Source organism: Podarcis raffonei, chromosome 9 (genome assembly GCF_027172205.1).
Source record: "Podarcis raffonei isolate rPodRaf1 chromosome 9, rPodRaf1.pri, whole genome shotgun sequence".
Classification (NCBI taxonomy): Eukaryota; Metazoa; Chordata; class Lepidosauria; order Squamata; family Lacertidae; genus Podarcis; species Podarcis raffonei.
In genome coordinates, this window is record NC_070610.1 from 25,767,550 (window position 1) to 25,786,293 (window position 18,744).

Consider the following 18,744-nt stretch of genomic DNA (forward strand, 5'->3'; position numbering starts at 1 on the left):
GACATCCTTCTAGAAGGTACTTCTGTCTTGAAGCAGTAGAGTCGAATACAAAAACCTAAGAATTCCTTTAATGTCCTGGTTACATCAAATGATAACTGCTTGGTTTGTTTTTTTCAGCGATTCCCCTCAAACTTGGTAGTGCTGGTTTTTAAACAATGATGCATAATGGCTGGTTTAATTTTTTTAATGAATTAGTAACCCTCCTGAAGGTTGCGGGGGGGTGGGTGAGCAGAAAACGACAGCTGAACAGATGTTCGTTTTACTGACATCTCATGAAAATAAGCAACTGCATGCATGAAAGTGGGGGGTGGGTAACCTTTTTGTTTGTTTTGTTGCCCATGAATCATTCCCTCTCGGCCAACACCCTGGGAGTCAGGTGCAAACCCACTGATGCAACAGGTTCCAATAGAGATCCTTTTTCCAGACCTGATCATGGTATCAAAGGGACATTTTTGCTAGTGGTCCACAGCACAGAGGTAAAGGTAAAGGGACCCCTGACCATTAGGTCCAGTCGCAAATGACTCTGGGGTTGCGGCGCTCATCTCGCTTTGTTGGCCGAGGGAGCCGGCGTACAGCTTCCGGGTCATGTGGCCAGCATGACTAAGCCGCTTCTGACGAACCAGAGCAGCGTACGGAAACGCCGTTTACCTTCCCGCCGGAGCGGTACCTATTTATCTACTTGAACTTTGATGCGCTTTCGAACTGCTAGGTGGGCAGGAGCAGGGACTGAGCAACGGGAGCTCACCCCGTCACGGGGACTCGAACCACCAACCTTCTGATCGGCAAGTCCTAGGCTCTGTGGTTTAATCCACAGCGCCACCCGCGTCCCACAGCACATGGGAAAAGTGTGAATAATCTTTCCCTTATCAGCTGCCCGCCAAAACAGCCATGTGCACTTCATTTAGGGTGAGGGTGGGGAGGTACCTGTTAGGGCCTAAATTATATTGGGGGTGTTTAACTGTCCATCCTTAGCTGCAATTCCAGTTCATATCCACACACCCCCAATAGTTGCAGCAGTGGGAGGTACAGGACAAAGAGGACATGCTGCAGCAGGGGTGGGGAACCTGTGGCCCTCCAGATGTTTCTGGATTTGAATCCCCTATTGTCTCTGATCATTGGCTGTGCTTACTTGGTCTGATGGGCATTTCCCAACCCTCAGCTGCACATGGATCTGGGGGTCAAATGCAGCCCCAGGGCATTTGATTACTCCCCCCCCCCCCCAGTATTAAATGTTGGCTCTGTCCCACAAGTTGTAAGCCAGGTTCTGCAATGTGCACCCACTTAGTATCTTTTTAAATACTTTGGAAGAAGTATATTGGCTTTTTTTAGGCGCGGGGAACTCAACACATTTCTGCAGCTTGCGAAAATAAGACTTTCATGGGTAACGTGCATATCAAAGAGTGACAGATTCAGAGCAGGACCACCTTGTGTGCACTGAAAGTTTTAATATGGATAAAGCTTTGTGTGGTTTACACATCTCATAACTGTAACTATATAGTTCATTGATCCACAGAGCATGCCTTTTATTTTTAAATAAAAGGGTATGTACAACAAATGGGGTCAGGTTTTTTTAAAAAAGGTGTATTTGTGCCGATTTGATCCTGAATAGCCTGGAGTGCATCCCAGCTTTTAAATAATGGCCATTGGGGAATATATATATATATAACAGAATCATCCTATGTGAAAAGGAAGGAAACTTTGAAAAGCACAAATACACCAATATTTCCCAATTTCATTTTAGAAAAGTGTTGCAGTTCATGCTTCACAAATATGGCTGTGTCCTAGGAAGGTTGGCATTTCTCGCTAATACGGGATTCTCCCCCCCACCCCCCAAAAAACTATGGTCATTTTTAGTATGGTCTCCACAAGTGGGACCTGCAACAAAATGTCGCAGTGCAAAGTGATTCTGTTCACGATTCCATTTCTCTTCTTCCCCAGCCCCTAGTTTTCCATTTTGGAAGATCGGGAGGTGGCCCTCTCAGGAGCGTTTCCCAATTTATTTATTTGTATACCCTCCAGCCTGCTAATACCCCACCCACCCTTATGTGCAGATGGTGCTGTTTTTTTGGCTGCATAAGGACTTGGAACTGCAATTGCAGTTGGTATGTATATGATAATCTTAAATACACAGAGGGCTTTCCAGTCTAATCACCCCCCATATTCAACTGCTAAAGTATTTCAGACCAACTTAAACATCCCTATTGCGAGCCTCTTCTCCTTTAAGATTCCTGACATCTTTTGATCTGAAGTAGACATAACAGGTATTATATGTCAGGCCTTTCTCATTTACAACCTGGGCTTGAAGGAGAGGCTGCTGCAATCACATGCTCTGGACATGTTTTTGAGGTGCCTTTAATACAGCTTTTAGCATTTCGTTTACAACCATGAAGACTAGTCGTGTGATAGATAGGGTAGCTGCCCTACTGGAGCTTCCGCAAGCCAAAACAAGCAAAACGAAAGTGTGCAAATGTTACACCTGCAATCCACAACAGCTGCAGGCATAGCGCCACAAATTTTGAGACATTTCTGTAAAAGTTCACAAATTGTGAACCTTTTCATGTCAAATTAGTTCCGTCACTGTACTAGGTTACAAAAGGAAAGTATTTATGCTTCAACTGTAAGTAATTAAATATATTGGACTAACACCATTTTGAATTCCTTCGTATACATCTGTCCCTACTCTCATCCTGAGATTTTCAGGCATGACAACAGCTAAAACTTCCTTTATGTAATCAAGTCTTACTCTGAAGATGGAAAAAAAGGTTGAAAGGAAGGTAGACACTCTTGTATCGTTTCTTTTCGCTGTCTTTTGATGGTGTACGTTGATGTAAAAAACAAGGGACTTGGAGTTCTGAGTGACTTTATGATAAACATGAACACACAAGTAAACAACCTGGGATTCCCTGACAGCATAAACACAGAACAAGAATTCTTGATAACAATCCTGAATCGACTATCATGGGAATTCTCATGCAAAGCAGCATTTTTTTGCAAGTATCTTGGTGGAGTGATTTGGAGTGCTTTCAATAACTTAACCTCGCCATTGACATTCACATGCAGGAAAAAAAGACCACTCTATATCTGGTTGAGAACTTTCCTGTGTCTACTTTTGACAGGAACGCACATGTACTCCATATTTTTCGACCAATACCATTTTCTCCTTTTCCTTTTGTGGAAAACAATAATGCTTAAGAGCAAGATGAGAGTCAAACAAAGGCAGCACCCAAAGAACACTAGCGGCTTTTTCTGGGCTAGAAGCAGGCAGAACGTGCAACCTACTTCTTCCTCAGGCTGGTCACAGATGTTGTTTGCAGTCTCCAAGAGAAAGCCGTTGCGGCTAATGAGACGGTTGTAGAACGGAACAGAAGCCTTGGCCTTGGCTTCGTGGGTGAAGAAGCCCAGTCTGGGTTTGGATTTTTCATCGGTGAGTTTAAACGCAAAATAGCCTCGGACGTTGACTTTGTCAATGTGGTAAGCTGGAAACGACAATAAATAAGTGAATTATTCGCTGTTAAATGGCGTTGCCCGCATGTGTGAAGCAAAAGGATTCTTTTACAGTGGTACCTTGGGTTACATACGCTTCAGGTTACATACACTTCAGGTTACACACTCCACTAACCTAGAAACAGTGCTTCAGGATAAGAACAGAAATTGGGCTCCAGCGGCGCGGCGGCAGCAGGAGGCCCCATTAGCTAAAGTGGTGCTTCAGGTTAAGAACAGTTTCAGGTTAAGTACGGACCTCCGGAACGAATTAAGTACTTAACCCGAGGTACCACTGTATAGTATTTAAAACAGATTGGGGAGGCTTGGCATGTCGATTGGATGCCTTCCTCCAAACAGGCCCCTCCATAGAAACAGCCCTTTCTGTAGTGGTGGCAGTCACTTTTCCAATTTTCTCTGGAAACGCTTCAAGTTAAGTACAGTAATTGAATTCACAGAAATTGCAAATGCTTGTATGCATTGCTATGTGTTTAAATTTGCTCAGTTGGTAGCTGAATTCTAGAGAGTTCTCTAGTAGTTCTCATGTGATTGGCTAATATTAGTCACCTGGGAGGTATCTGGTGAAGGAGAGACTCCCATTTTATGTGAAGCAAGATGGCTGTGCTTTAGAAACACTGTGAACGCTGCTAAGTTGAATTGAGTGTTGCAGGGCTGCTTCTCGGCTTGAAAGAAAAAGAGCAAGTTTCAAGAAGTGGCAAAAAGACATATCTAGATTTGTCTGGCAGGGCAAAAAGCCCAGAATAAAATTTAAGATACTAACTGATGCAAAAGAAAGAGGGGGGTTTGCCGTGCCGGACTTAAAGTTGTACTATGAATCAGCGGCGTTTTGCTGGCTGAAAAGCTGGCTGCTTCTTGAAGACACAGACATTTTGGATTTGGAAGGGTTTAACAACAGATTTGGCTGGCATGCATATATATGGTACGACAAGGTAAAAATTCATCAAGGTTTCAAGAACCATATTGTTAGGAAAGCATTGTATAAGGTTTGGACTCGATATAAAGATTTGTTGGAAAATAAAATCCCCAGGTGGTTGTCACCAATGGAGGCTAAGGAAGTGAAAAAACTTAATATGGAATCCAAATGGCCAAAGTACTGGGAAATTATAGAACAGGAGGAGGGAAAAGTGAAATTGCAGAGCTATGAGAAACTGAAGTCAAAAGTAAGAGACTGGCTTCATTATTATCAGATAAATGAAGTCTTCAAACAGGACAGGAGAATTGGCTTCCAGGTGGAGAGGTCAAAATTAGAATCAGAGGTATTGGAACCCAATACTAAGAACTTGTCAAGAATGTATAACCTGCTGTTGAAATGGAATACACAGGATGAGACGGTTAAATCAGCTATGATTAAATGGGCGCAAGATATTGGTCATAACATTATGTTTGCTGACTGGGAACAGTTATGGACCACCGGTATAAAGTTTACGGCATGTAATGCCTTGAGAGAGAACATTATGAAAATGATTTACAGGTGGTACATGACCCCAGTCAAGCTTGCAAAAATTTATCACATGCCCGATAATAAATGCTGGAAATGTAAGGAAACTGAAGGTACTTTCTACCACCTTTGGTGGACGTGCCCAAGGATCAAGGTATTCTGGGAAATGATTTATAATGAAATGAAAAAGGTGCTTAAATGCACGTTTGTGAAGAAACCAGAAGCCTTTCTCCTGGGCATGGTAGGCCAATTGGTGTCAAGGAAAGATAGGACGTTTTTCATGTACGCCACAACAGCAGCAAGAGTACTATTAGCGAGGTATTGGAAGACACAAGAACTACCCACACTGGAAGAATGGCAGACTAAGGTAATAGACTATATGGGACTGGCTGAGATGACCGGCAGAATCCGTGACCAAGGGAAAGAGACGGTGGAAGAAGATTGGAAGAAGTTTAAAATTTATCTCAAGAACTGTTGTAAAATTAATGAACGCTAAAATGTCTTGGGTAATGCAAAAAAGAATTGCAGTAATTAGTAATTGGATATGAGAAATAAGATCGAAAGAAAGTATTATATTGAAATTAGGGGATGCTGAAAAAATTGATAACAGGGATGCAGAAAGGGGAGGTATGGGGAAGTCGCTGAAAGAAGGCTTAAGAAATGAAAGGTTAAGAAATTATACGTGTTTATATGTTTGTATGTCTTGTATTGTGTTGTATTGTCTTGTATTATGTGTGGAAAAAACCAATAAAAATCTATTTAAAAAAAAAAAAAAGAAAGAAAAAGAGCAAAGCTGTAGGAGAAGGTAAAAGCGGAAATCTCTCATAGGAACTGCAAGGCCTGGCCTGAGATACATTGAGCTCTGGAAAGGGAGGGAAATAAAGTTGTTAGGAAGTTAGAGGGAAAGTCTGTAAACCCATGCTTAGAAGCATGTGACTGTAAATATTATGCTTTAATTCATCTATAGCTTGGAGTTTCTGCAAGCAAAGTTTTTGAATGTTAAAGCCTGGGCATTGGTTTAATTTTGAGAGAAGGGTGTCAGTCATATATATGCTTTGAGCTTCTTGGCTACGATTTCACTGCCCTTCAGCATCTCAGAGGTGGGCAGGTGGGGGAGCATTTGAACGAGAGCTATATTCAGCTCCCATCAGTGGTGGCTGCCTACCACCTTAAATTATAATCCTGCTTGGACTATAGCTCTATGACATCTATGAACCAGGGCATAACTTTTTGGGTAACTTAAAAGAGCAGAAAAATGGGTCACCTGGGGTGGATCTAGACACAGGGGGAAAACCTCCGCTGTAAATAAATCAGAAATTAGATAGTTATAACAAAAGAATCTCTATGGAAAAATCACGTTTAAAAATTTCCTGCTCTTTGGCACCATCTGGTGTTAAATGTTTATAGCACATTCAAGCTGCTGCTTCTTTACTAATGTAGCTGAGTCCCCTATACTACTGGGGAGCGAGGAGGGGAAAGTACCATTGCACAACTGTGCTGTGCTAGCAGAACAGCTGTGGTGTTGTTGTTTATTAAATTTGTATGCCGCCCTTTGTCCGTAGATCTCGGGGCTGTTCACAGCATAAAAATACAAGATAAAAACACATTACGTGTCTCTTCTAGATTAGCATCTTTTACCATCCACTCACCTTTTAAGGCTTCCTGGACATATTTTTCAATGTAGTGTTTACGAAGTCCATCGTCAATTAAAGACTGATCGTCTATCCCGTTTGCCGTGATGTAGATATTTAGGTCGCCATAACGTTTTCTAATCCAGTTTAGGATTTTGCGTAAGCCGGCAGGCACGACCGCTGAGCGAGATGGGGAGTTTAGGCAGGTGATGTCTTGCAGAAATTGAACGTCCTGATCAAAGTCATACCGACTTCCATTTTTAGACTCGTGGATCACAAACCGCGTGGTGAAATGATTGAGCGCGTAAAAATCGGCAGCCCCTTTCACCAGTTCCTTCTCTTCCTTTGTGAAATACGGCAGGGAAGAACCAGAGAGCCCTCTGCTCTTCTTGTAGTCGAGGTATTCTCTCATAGCTGCAGGATAGTCCCCCGTCTTAAAGATCGGATCAGAAAACCAAGCTATTTCAAACTGAAGGAATCTCTCGGCAGCTTCCCAGTGGGTGTCCACAAATGGGTTGGCGGGTTCTGCCCAATCAGAATGCAGAGATAAAGAGATCTGACCATGCTGCGTGGATCGATATTGTTTATCGTAAACATGCCAAGCCGAGGCATGGGCTATCAATAGATTATGGGCGGCCTGATAGGTGTGGTTACTGCTGCTGTTATAAATATCGCTGAGTCGATTAGGTTCATTTATTGTGATCCAGAATTTAACCAAGTCCCCAAGCTCCCGAAAACACATCTCTGCGTAGGTTCGGAAAGCCTGGATGGTGGACTGATTCAACCAGCCACCATTCTGGACTAAAGGACCAGGCAGCCCCAAGGAGCGGTGAGTTGGATAATATAAGGTGACCACAGACTTGATGTTGAGTTTGAGCAGCTCACTGATCACGCATCGATAGTAACGAAGTACTTGGCCATTGATGGATTTCAAATCGCCGCTAGGCAGAAGCAGCGACCAATTCAGTGCAAATCTATAATGGGTGATTTTCAATTTGGACAGCAGGTCAAGTTGCGTTTTAATGGTAACAAAATCCGTACATTGAGCCGGTCGGGTTTTCAGTTTCACTCCCTTCACCTGGTAGAAAAGTCCATCTCCGGTAAGATTCCAGAGATAGAGGTTAGGATCGCAGAACTGTGGTGAGGAAGCGACAGATTCTGCCTGCAAATGACAATCACATAATTTGATTTTTGATTTAATAAGGGATATTGATTTAGTTTCACAACTCCAATGGAGACCAGTTACATAAATGGTTTTCGTAAGTTGTAACGCTACCAGTCTAAATGATAAACAGGCTTTTTTCTCTGTATCACTAGGTGTCACTATAGCAGTTCTACAGAAATACAAAGAAGCATGTACACACAGTCTGGCAGAGATGGTGAATTCTCCAACTTGCTTGGACCGCTGTTCACATGCAAGCAACAAAAGGGAGAGCGGGCCAGCTTGTGAAAAGAACTATAGTTTTAGAAACGTGGTTCTCTCAAGCAGCTTCATCAAGCTGATGTCCTGCAGATGTTTAGAACTATTAGCTCCAGCCGGCACAGATGTTTGGGAGTGGTAGTCCTAAACATCACAGAATAAATGGGCGCAGGTGACCCTAAATGTGTCACTTTATGTTGTACGAGTCTTTTTAAGAAATGCAAATAGGAGGGTCAATCAGTCTTGTGGTTGTAGGAACAGGTAAATAGGTAAATGAGAGTGCAACCCACCTCTTGCAAAACTTTCCCTTCCAAAACTGATGTTTGATGGAAAATAGATCTTTGACTAGATTAATATGGGGGGGGGGGCTTGAAAACCAGGCTGTGTGTGACAAAGTAGAACATTAAGGGAGAAATAAAAACATGGCTGCTGCCATCAAGAGCCAAGAGCTGCAGGCTCTCTGGCTACTTGGGTGAGGACATAACCTTTCTGCAGGGATGAAAACATTAGGTGCCACCAGCCATTGTGGAATCAGGAAAGAGCAGTGTCAGCAACATCTACAGCAGTGCTTTTCAAGCTTGGTTGCCCGGATGTTGTTGGAATACAATTCCCATCATCCACTGCCAGTTTAGCTGTTATGTACTGGGTTGAATAGGATCCAAAATGCAGCAGTCTGATTGGTCCTAGAACAATAGGATTCAGAATGCAACAGTCTGATTGGTCCTAGAACAATGCAGCAGTATGATTGGTCTGCAGGAGCCACCCAATCCAGCTCCAGATGGAAGTGAATCCACAACCTGATTGACCTACAGGAGACTTCTGGAATTAGCCAATCACGTGCAGCCCATTGTGTAAATAATGTATATAAAGCAGATACTTTGGGGAAACTTTCATTCCTCCTCACCACTATGAGCTGAATAAAGAGCATGAATTCCACTCTCGACTCTGAGTATATTTCATTAGCCAATGGTCAGGGAGGAGGAAGTTCTGGGGATCCAAACTTGAAGAGCACTGTGGGTAGGGACACATTTTGCATCCCCGGCCCCCTCAGGACCTCTAACTCCTGCCCAAATCCTTTGGACTCAGCTAGACTGGTAAAGAAAAAGCAATTTATATGCGTTGTATGTGTGATATAACATTGCGTCACCAGATGGCGATGTGGCGTCCAGTTTTTCTCTACCTGTTTTCCCTGTTTACATTTACAATGCTTTGAACTGAAACACTTTCTAGATCCAGCTTTTATTAGGTGTAATTTTCCTGTTATTGCCAGAAAATCAAGACAGCCGCCTTGGAAGACTGTTGTCAGGCAGATAAATAGGATAGAACTTTTAAAAAGTGAATGATTGTGACACACACACCCCGAAATGGCACCTGCAAGGCAACAAGTGATTGGAAGCGCCCCTCCCCAAAGGAGCAAATGCAGATATGTGTGTGTATAAATTTATATCTGCTATTATTTCTGCTCTCAAGTAAATTTTCCATCTTGTTGCTGCTGCATTGTTTTATTCATATTTCATCGCTCTGAACTGAAACCATCTGTTTCTCTGCCAAATTAGCCTCTGCAGACCTAACAAGGTTTTCTACTAAAACTAATAAACACAATGCTATATCCCCAAACTATCTATTAGTGCAGATGGATGTCCTTTTTAGCATGATATCCACAGGCTTTCTTGCGGGTGTGCGTGCGACTGGCTGAAACCGAGCTGAATTAGGTTTCATTTGCCAGCCTGTAAAAGTACATCCTTTTGCTCTGCTTCTTGAGAAGAATAAGCCCTGACGAATGTGGAAAGGAATATTTTAAGAAAATTATGGCTTGGATCCACTGGTGGAGGAAGAGGGGGGTGGGGGGAGCGCATCACCCCCAGTACCTTGATCATGGTGGGGTGCCATTGATGCTCCCCTCCCTGCGCTGGGCGCCACGCCCCCGGGATGCACGCCAGCCACACCCCCGCCTGCTCTCCGCCCCCAGTGCCGGAGCGTGAAGCTCCGCCACTGCTTGGATCCAGAGGGTTCCTTGTAGGAGTGGGAGATGCTGTAGGATGTGTCAGTGGTACCTAGAGGAAAAGACTTCAGAGCAAGCATCTAAGACAGGCATCCCCAAACTTGGCCCTCCAGCTGTTTTGGGACTACAACGCCCATCATCCCTGACCACTGGTCCTGTTAGCTAGGGATGATGGGAGTTGTAGTCCCAAAACAGCTGGAGGGCTGAGTTTGGGGATGCCTGATCTAAGGCCTCAAATAGCAGAAGGGCACCCAAATACGTTTTGAAGTAAAATATGTTTCTCTTTAAATAGCCCTCCCACCATATAAAGCAATTAAGTTCAGAGTTCAGCATTACCTAGCTGTGGATGTGTACCTCAGCGCGTGTGCTGATTTAGCCAATTTCCAATTCTTTACCCCCCTGTGACCAAGTGAAACTTGACCCTTTTTTTGGTAGGCAGAAGAGGCTGCAACAGATCAGAGGTGGGTGACAAAGTCCTGCTGCAGATGCTGCACACGATATGCAGTTCCTTGGATCAGAGCCAGGACAGTGGTACCTTGGTTCTCAAACGCCTTGGTACTCGAACAACTTGGAACCCAAACACTGCAAACCCAGAAGTAAGTGTTTCCAGTTTGCAAACCTTTTTCGGAAGCCTAATGCGCTCCGTTTTGAGTGCCACCCTTCCGTTTTGAGTGTTATGCTGAGGTCTGTCTTTGTTATTTATTTTGCATTTTTGTTTTTGCGGCTTTTTTGTGACTGTGTGGAACCCAGTTCAGCTCCTGATTGATTGTGTGACTGCAGTACATTGGTTATTGCTTTCATTTTATGAATCAATGGTCTCGTTAAATAGTAAAATTCATGTTAAATTGCTGTTTTAGGGGTTGTTTTTAAAAGTCTAGAACGGATTAATCCATTTTGCATTACTTTCTATGGGAAAGTGTGCCTTGGTTTTGGAACGCTTTGGTTTTGGAACAGACTTCCGGAACAGATTCAGTTTGAGAACCAAGGTGCCACTGTATCATCTTTGCCTCAGATTCACAGCTGATTATTCTACCGCCACAGTTCTCAGGGAGTGATGCACGTTTCCTTGAGAATGTATGGGTGGTTACTAGGAAAGGAATGATGTACCGTATTTTTCGCCCTATAGGACACACTTTTTCCCCTCCAAAAATGAAGGGGAAATGTGTGTGCGTCCTATGGGGCGAATGCAGGCTTTCGCTGAAGCCTGGAGAGCGAGAGGGGTCGGTGCGCAGGCTGTAGTTAAACCACAGAGCCTACGACTTGCCGATCAGAAGGTTAGCGGTTCGAATCCCCGCAACGGGGTGAGCTCCCGTTGCTCAGTCCCTGCGCCTGCCAGGTAAACAGAAGGTAAACGGTGTTTCCGTGTGCTGCTCTGGTTCACCAGAAGCGGCTTAGTCATGCTGGCCACATGACCCAGAAGCTGTACGCCGGCTCCCTCGGCCAATAAAGCGAGATGAGCACCACAACCCCAGAGTCGGTCACGACTGGACCTAATGGTCAGGGGTCCCTTTAGCTTTACTATCCTACAGAAGCAGTAGGCAGGAAGGAGAGCTTAAATTTATCATCGCCTGCTTGCCCTCCTTTAGCGTCACAACTGGTGAATAAATATTAAGCGTCCCCCATTCTTTATTTCACATGGCATCCTCCTTCTGCCATTTCTGCCAAATATGTAGTCTCCCGTATTTTCATAAGGAAGTTATCTTATAAAAATCTGTCCCAGAACTTTTTACTAGGTGAAAAGTAATCCTGTTGGTCTAAACTGTGTTTTGGTGGGCATTATGTAGCGTATTCTGCCATTTGTGTAGCAATGTACATTGTACTTTGATGGGCAGAATCTTTTGTCTAGTCAGATGAAAGTTGGTTTAACTGTCGTCATGGTGGGGGGGGGCTTAACTGACAACAGAGGAAGGGTGAAAGTTAGAACTCTCAGTATGCAAAAGAGGGATCGAAAGCGTGCATATTCTGATTGGTGGCTGGAGGTTTAGAATTGTTAGTAAGACTATGTGATTGGCTGTGGTGGCCAGAAAAAGTGAATATATGGCAGGTGCGAGTCAGCCAGAGTCAGTTCCCATCAGTGGACAGCTGGAAGAAGAGTCTCAAGGCAGAAGACTTGAGAGGAAGCAGCAATGGATTTAGGTCAGTGCAGGCAACCCACCCCCTGCATAGGGTGCCAAGCTGAGGGGGTGCATTAATAATAATAATAATAATAATAATAATAATAATAATAATATCTACGTTTATACAGTACAGGGAACCTACTGAGAAGATCCATTAAAAAGCAACTGTACTAAAATGAATTACTGTGAATATAAGAAAAATTTAGCTGGAGGGGCAGCGGGAATTTTGTCCTTGCTCAGGGTGCAATATTACCAAAGTCCACTCCTGGAGAAAGGCAGAATGGCTTGGTAACAAAAGCTAGGGCAGCTGAATCACTGGGTTTAGGCTGGGGGGGGGGGGATGAGGGTGGAGGAAATAAGAGGGCAATTTGAGAAAGGAGCTTTAACTGCTTCCTCAAAGTGAAAGTAAAAAATAAGCAACTGGTATTTAAAGTGACAGTAATAAGTTTGGGTTAAAGCTGACCGAAAGTCCAGAGGTAGCATTATTATCAATTTACGGTGGGGTGGAAGGTTTGCAGGCTCTGAAGGACTTGCTCACAGATTTATTGACAGCTGTACGAATAATAGCTAGGAAGTGGAGGAGGCAACCAGAATAAAAAATGGAATAATGGTATAAAGAAGTCTGGGATATAGCTATTAACAGTGCTTTTTTTCTGAAAAAAAAGTTTAGGGGTGTGGCGTTTGTACGAAGCCCCCGGTCGTCTCACGGACTATTGACCCGTGCACCACTAATCTGCTGCCACCAACCAGGTCCTCCCTGGTAAAATCACTTCAGTCTCAGTCAGCTTCTCAATTAATAAACCTCCCCACACCTCCCCACACTCAAGAACCCACTGCCCTAACTGTCTCTCTATTACCAACTGCCTTTCCCAACCAGCCAACCCACAAAATCCAACCAACTAGTCACCCACAACTCCCAACGAACTCCCCCCAGAACTCCTCCCAGAACTGGTTTTATAGTCCCACTGACTCCAGCCCCTGGGTCCTGACTGTGCAACCTATTTAATTATTTCACCTCCAGCACTCTCTCTTATGTTAACGTCACAAGGGGTACTCTCGTTTTCCTACTCATATTGAAATACTGCCCCTCAATGAGGCCAAACTTAGATTCACAAAATGTTTCACAAAACTTAGATTCACAAAATGTATGTGTACCCCAGCGTCCCCCCAGAAAAAAGCACTGGCTATTAATGATAAATTAACCTGTGGCTATTAAGGTAAGTCAGGGAATAGGCAGGAGAAATGATTCTGAGGAGATATGGAGGGTGTTTGTAGAATTTGTACTGTTAAAACGGAAAGGGGTCAAACTGTCGCAAGAGGTTCTGAAATTTTGAGAGGTTGGATAGTTACAATGGAATGGTCTTGGTGGTGGGGTGCACATTTTTATTCTTATTTATTTGTGATTATTACTTGGTCAAAATAAAATAAATAAATAATTTTTTAAAAAAATTAAGTTAGCAAGGTATATACCCATTTATAGAGGCAAAGCTATATTTAAGTAACCACATAAGCTTGTGTACTGCATAATCTTGTAATAACTAAACACTGATATCTTTGTTAAATATAAAAACTATGTCTGACAAGCTTTGAGTACATGGCATTAAGTGGTAGCGTTGGTAAGGGTTTAGGGAAACCACTGAAGATGGAAAAGACCCCAATCCTTGCAATGAGTTCTCTTTTATTATATTTGTAGGCCACTTTCAGGCATCTTGTTTATTGAGCATTCATCCTAATGGTTTGTGGCGAGGCTAGACATTGTTCTGCCAAGCAGGGGTCATCCACAGTGCTGGATTTACGTATAAGCTAAACAAGCTATAGCTTAGGGCCCCATTCTCTTGGGGGCCCCCAAAAAAATTAAAGGGAAAAAACCTGGATGTACATTTCCAAAATATAAGATAAAAAACAAATAAAATAAAACCCACATACAGCAACAGTGTTTTGTGTTGTGTAGGCTCCTATGATGTAAGTAATGGGCCCTACCTACTAGCCTGCTCCCTAAAATATCACTGGTTTGCTCATTTCTATATATAGGGTGCCTACATTCTGCATGGACTGGTTGCATGGCAACATGTGCAAATGGCTTTAGATACCTATTACCATAAGTCCATAAATTGGGGACGCGGATGGCACTGTGGGTTAAACCACTGAGCCTAGGGCTTGCCGATCAGAAGGTTGGCAGTTCGAATCCCCGTGACAGGGTGAGCTCCCGTAGCTTGGTCCCTGCTGCTTCCAACCTAGCAGTTCAAAAGCACGTCAAAGTGCAAGTAGATAAATAGGTACCACTCCGGTGGGAAGGTAAACGGCGTTTCCGTGCGCTGCTCTGGTTTGCCAGAAGCGGCTTAGTCATGCTGGCCACATGACCCGGAAGCTGTACGCCGGCTCCCTTGGCCAGTAAAGCGAGATGAGCGCCGCAACCACAGAGTCGGTCATGACTGGACCTGATGGTCAGGGGTCCCTTTAGCTTTTTAAGTCCATAAATTACCATATAGCATATATTCAACACAAAAAACAGCGACAAAGGACAGCTGGACATATAAAGGGCCCCATTACCTTCAGTAGTTTAGGGCCTCATCAAACCTAAATCTGGCCCTGGTCATCCCTCACTTTCCACTGCATTTCCCATCACTTTCCTAACTGCAAACATCTTAACTTTTTGGGAAGCAGGTTTGTTGTGCAGGATCTCCAGATCAACTTCAATTCGCAAGCTGAATTTGCTGCTATGCGGCTGAATCCCACCTGAAAACAGCAGCTATCTGAAAGCACCCATAGAGTTCCCCATCCCTTTGTTTTTAAACAGCTTTATGCCTTTGCGTTTCATTTGTTTTCCACTTCTGCGTTACGAGGATGGCATACAAATGCCGTAAATAAGTAAAATGCCACTCGAGGAAGCAGGGAGCATTAATATGCCTGCATTAATTCTATTTCCAAAATGAACCAGGCACAGTGTTCATACAAATCTAGGGAGAAACTTCAAACTAGATTCATTTGTCAAACTATTATAACCGGGTGGCAAGATGCTAAAGAGAATAAGGTGGAATCTACACACATATTAAAAAACGCTGTGAAAATGCTTTTTTTAACAAAAAGGTTTTGAAAAATGCATTGAATTTTCCATAGCTCACTGTTGCCATCTAGTGTCGCATTTGTATATTGCACTTTACAATGCACTTAAAACATTTTATTTGCGGCTGTATAGCTGAGTCCTAAGTCTCCTGCATCTTTAATAGCTGAGTAGAAGAGCTTGCAGAACTGGGTATGCCTGTTGAAATTCTATATAACTATTAAAGGTGCAAGAGATCCATCTCTACCCTAAATAAGGAATAACATTAATAACTCAAATAGGTCTTTTAGATGCATTTGTGACTTTTTGTTGACTGCAGGAAGATAATGTTGCTAAATTTAGCTCAGTCCAAGGAGAGACTTGAGATGCTTACGTTTTTTATTATGCCTACCTTAATAACTGACTCTGTCACACCCCAGGAGAAGTCACAGGGAAACTGGCCATGGAAAGCTGGTTCTTTCAGAGGAAAGCCATTTTCTTGTATGATTTCCTTGTAATAAAATGCGGATGATTTGGGAATCCTCTCTTTTTCTTTGCTATTAAAATCTACATAAAATAATCCACGTCGGTTATTGTAGGCATGTTGCCATTCATATCCATCCAGGAGGGACCAGGCCGTGTAACCAAATACATCGATTTGATCGTATTTAATTGCTGCACAGGGGAAATGAAAGTAAAGGGACAATATTAGAAAACCAGACTATGATATGCATTACAAAGTTTGCACAGTAAAATGGTTTTGAAACAGGATATTCAAGAAGTTCCTTTATACTCAGTCAGCCAATTGAGTTGTATAGCTTTGTACTGTCTCCATTGGATGGTAATCGTTCTCCATTGTTTCAGAGAGTGTTATTCCCATGGTTACTTGGAGATGTCAGTGACTGAATCTTCTCCTAAAGACATATTCTCTGGTGGAGGGGAACCCTATTTTGAAGCAGGCATTTGCTCTGAACGAAAAGCCTACACTGGTATCAAGTTCTACTGCCTGTGTTTTCTGACTGATGCATGGAAAAGCACATGAACCTGCCCTTTGAAGAGTTTGTAAGTAAACCAATGTTTAACTTGCCAAGTCTGTGGTTATATTCTGAACATACTTAGGACAGATATGGACCAAAAGAGGTATGTAGCTTTCATTCTGCAAGTCACAGATATTTCCAGTGATCAAAGGATAGGACCATGTGAATATACTACTAAGAACAGAATTGAACTAATTGGATATTAGCTTCAGGGTTTTCCCTCAGGACTGCAGTGGTTAAATTCCCTTTCTATGCCTGCTGTCATCCTCTTAATTATCAGTCACCCCCACCCCCTCGACAACTGATTATAACTGCATTTTTTATATAAAAAACTGCAATAGGCTGCATGCGTACATACATACATAAACCATAAGCTTGTTTAAGGCTGCTTATTTGTTTACAGTACCACACATGAGCCTGACTGTTTGCATATATAAATCTGTGCTGTGTATAGTGAGGTTTGGGTACAAATTCCTGTTTGGATAAGTGAATCTCCATGCTTGAATAGCAGGATCTGCATGTACATTCATTCAGATCTGTTGGGTGCATTCAAAAACTCAGTAGCTTCACAAACCTTGCAAGACCTTATTAATAAAATTCTTCATCAAGTAGATAACTGTGGTGTCTTCCGTTTTCACGTGGCTGTTGGTAAACCAGCCGTTTTCTGCAATCAGGATTCTAGGATTGTTATATTCCAACTTAATCCAGTTCAACACTTCCCTCAGGTCGAGCGAGAAAACTTGTCCCATTTTGGGTAGTTTCTTTGGGGGTATAAAGTTATTTGGACCAAAGGAAAATGCAAAGTAGTCAGCGGTCCCTTTAATGTAGTTCTTCTCGGTCTCAGTACTGTTTGGCAAGAGAGAGGCAAATTCCGTCTTCAGCTCTTCTGGGTAATCTCCATCCCCATGTATTGGCTTGGCAAACCACCCAAGCACTTTCTGCATGGACTGCTGACACTTTCTGATGTCTTCTTCATTCTTGGATCTGCTCGGTTCGATCCAGTGGGATCCCAAAGTGATTGACAAAAACCCTTTCTGTTGTGGTCGGAAATGTTTGTTGTAATTATGCCAGACTCTTGCATGTGCCTAATGAAGAAGAAGAAGAAAATACAAATGGAAACGTCCTATCAGTAAGTATTTTGGATTTGGTGTTAATATTCTACAGTACTGACGGGGTTTTATTATCATTTTTACAGAGATGCAAATAGATTGGCAACATAGTCAAACGAGAGTCTAATTGCTCATTCATTCATTCATTGTCGTTTGCTAGCAGCCTCATATTGAGCCATAAAATCAGTTCAGTTCAAGATATTTTGGTTTCAGAGACATACAATTTATGGGGACGTCTGAATGACAAAAATAGAATAAATGAAATAATTGAACCACTTATTTATTTATTACACCTCTGCCTTGCCTTTGCTCCACAGGAGTTCAAAGCAGCACACAAGATTCTCTCTCCATTTTATCCTCACAAAAACCTTGAACATGAAGTAGCTAACTTACATGCCTAACAGCAGAGCCAGCCCTATCATCATCATCATCATTATATTTAGAAAAAAGCAAACTGTTTAATAAATATAAGTCTAAGTGATGTACATAAGATCAGGGGGCGTTTTTTCAGCCGGAACTCGCCAGAGCTCAGTTCCGGCACCTCTCAGGTGGGCGCCATTGCCATTCAAAGAGAATGTGGGAAGTGTTCCTGGTGAGTTCCAGCACCTCTTTTTCTAGAAAAATAGCACTGCATAAGATAATACAAAATAATTATCAGTAGCACATGGGTAAATCAGCAAAATGTTTAAAACAAGTACAGTGGTATCTTGGGTTACATGCGCTTCAGGTTACAGACTCCGCCAACCCAGAAATATTACTTTGGGTTAAGAACTTTGCTTCAGGATGAGAACAGAAATCGTGCAGCAGTGGTGCAGCGGCAGCAGGAGGCCCCATTAGCTAAAGTGGTGCTTCAGGTTAAGAACAGTTTCAGGTTAAGAACAGACCTCCAAAACAAATTAAGTTCTTAACCCGAGGTACCACTGTACTAAATTATACGTGTGGGTAGGCTTGCTGAAACCAAGAAGTTATTAGCACGCTCCTTAAGTAGTATATTATTATTTATTCAATTTATATACCACCTATCCAAAGCTCCTAGTGCGCTGTACAACATCAGGAACATTATTTACTCAGCATAATAATAATAATAATAATAATAATAATAATAATAATATAGCGATTATCCCTGTCTCATGTTAATTGCGCTAAAAGATCAGCTCCTCACAGATGTGGAATAACCATTATATGACACTTGTAACGTGCAAAAAAAGTTTTGAAAACCCCATTGAATTTTGCATAGCTCACTGTCGCCATCTAGTGTCACATTTGCATATGGCACTTTACAACACATTTTATTTGCAGCTGTGTAGATGAGTCCCAGCTTGCTGTTTTCCACCCCAAAGGTCCCTGTTTCACATCTTACTCTTCATGTTCTTTATTTGAGTAAGTTATCCCTGAACTCGAGCACTGTGATCTCTGGAAGACCAGCAGTATGGAAAAAAAGCAAAACAA

General features: G+C 42.6%; 1 protein-coding gene across 1 annotated transcript in view; it reads right to left on the bottom strand.

Annotated features, from left to right (window-relative positions):
• Positions 1–2,556: 2,556 nt before the first annotated feature.
• Positions 2,557–18,744, bottom strand: part of KLB (klotho beta) — a 29,694-nt gene continuing 13,506 nt past the window's right edge. The window contains exons 2-5 of the mRNA XM_053403824.1: positions 16,761–17,271; positions 15,562–15,824; positions 6,589–7,732; positions 2,557–3,476 (exon numbers count right to left, since the gene is read on the bottom strand). Coding sequence (XP_053259799.1) covers positions 3,076–3,476; positions 6,589–7,732; positions 15,562–15,824; positions 16,761–17,271 — 2,319 coding nt within the window. The 3' untranslated portion in view covers positions 2,557–3,075. The remainder of the gene's footprint in view (positions 3,477–6,588; positions 7,733–15,561; positions 15,825–16,760; positions 17,272–18,744) is intronic.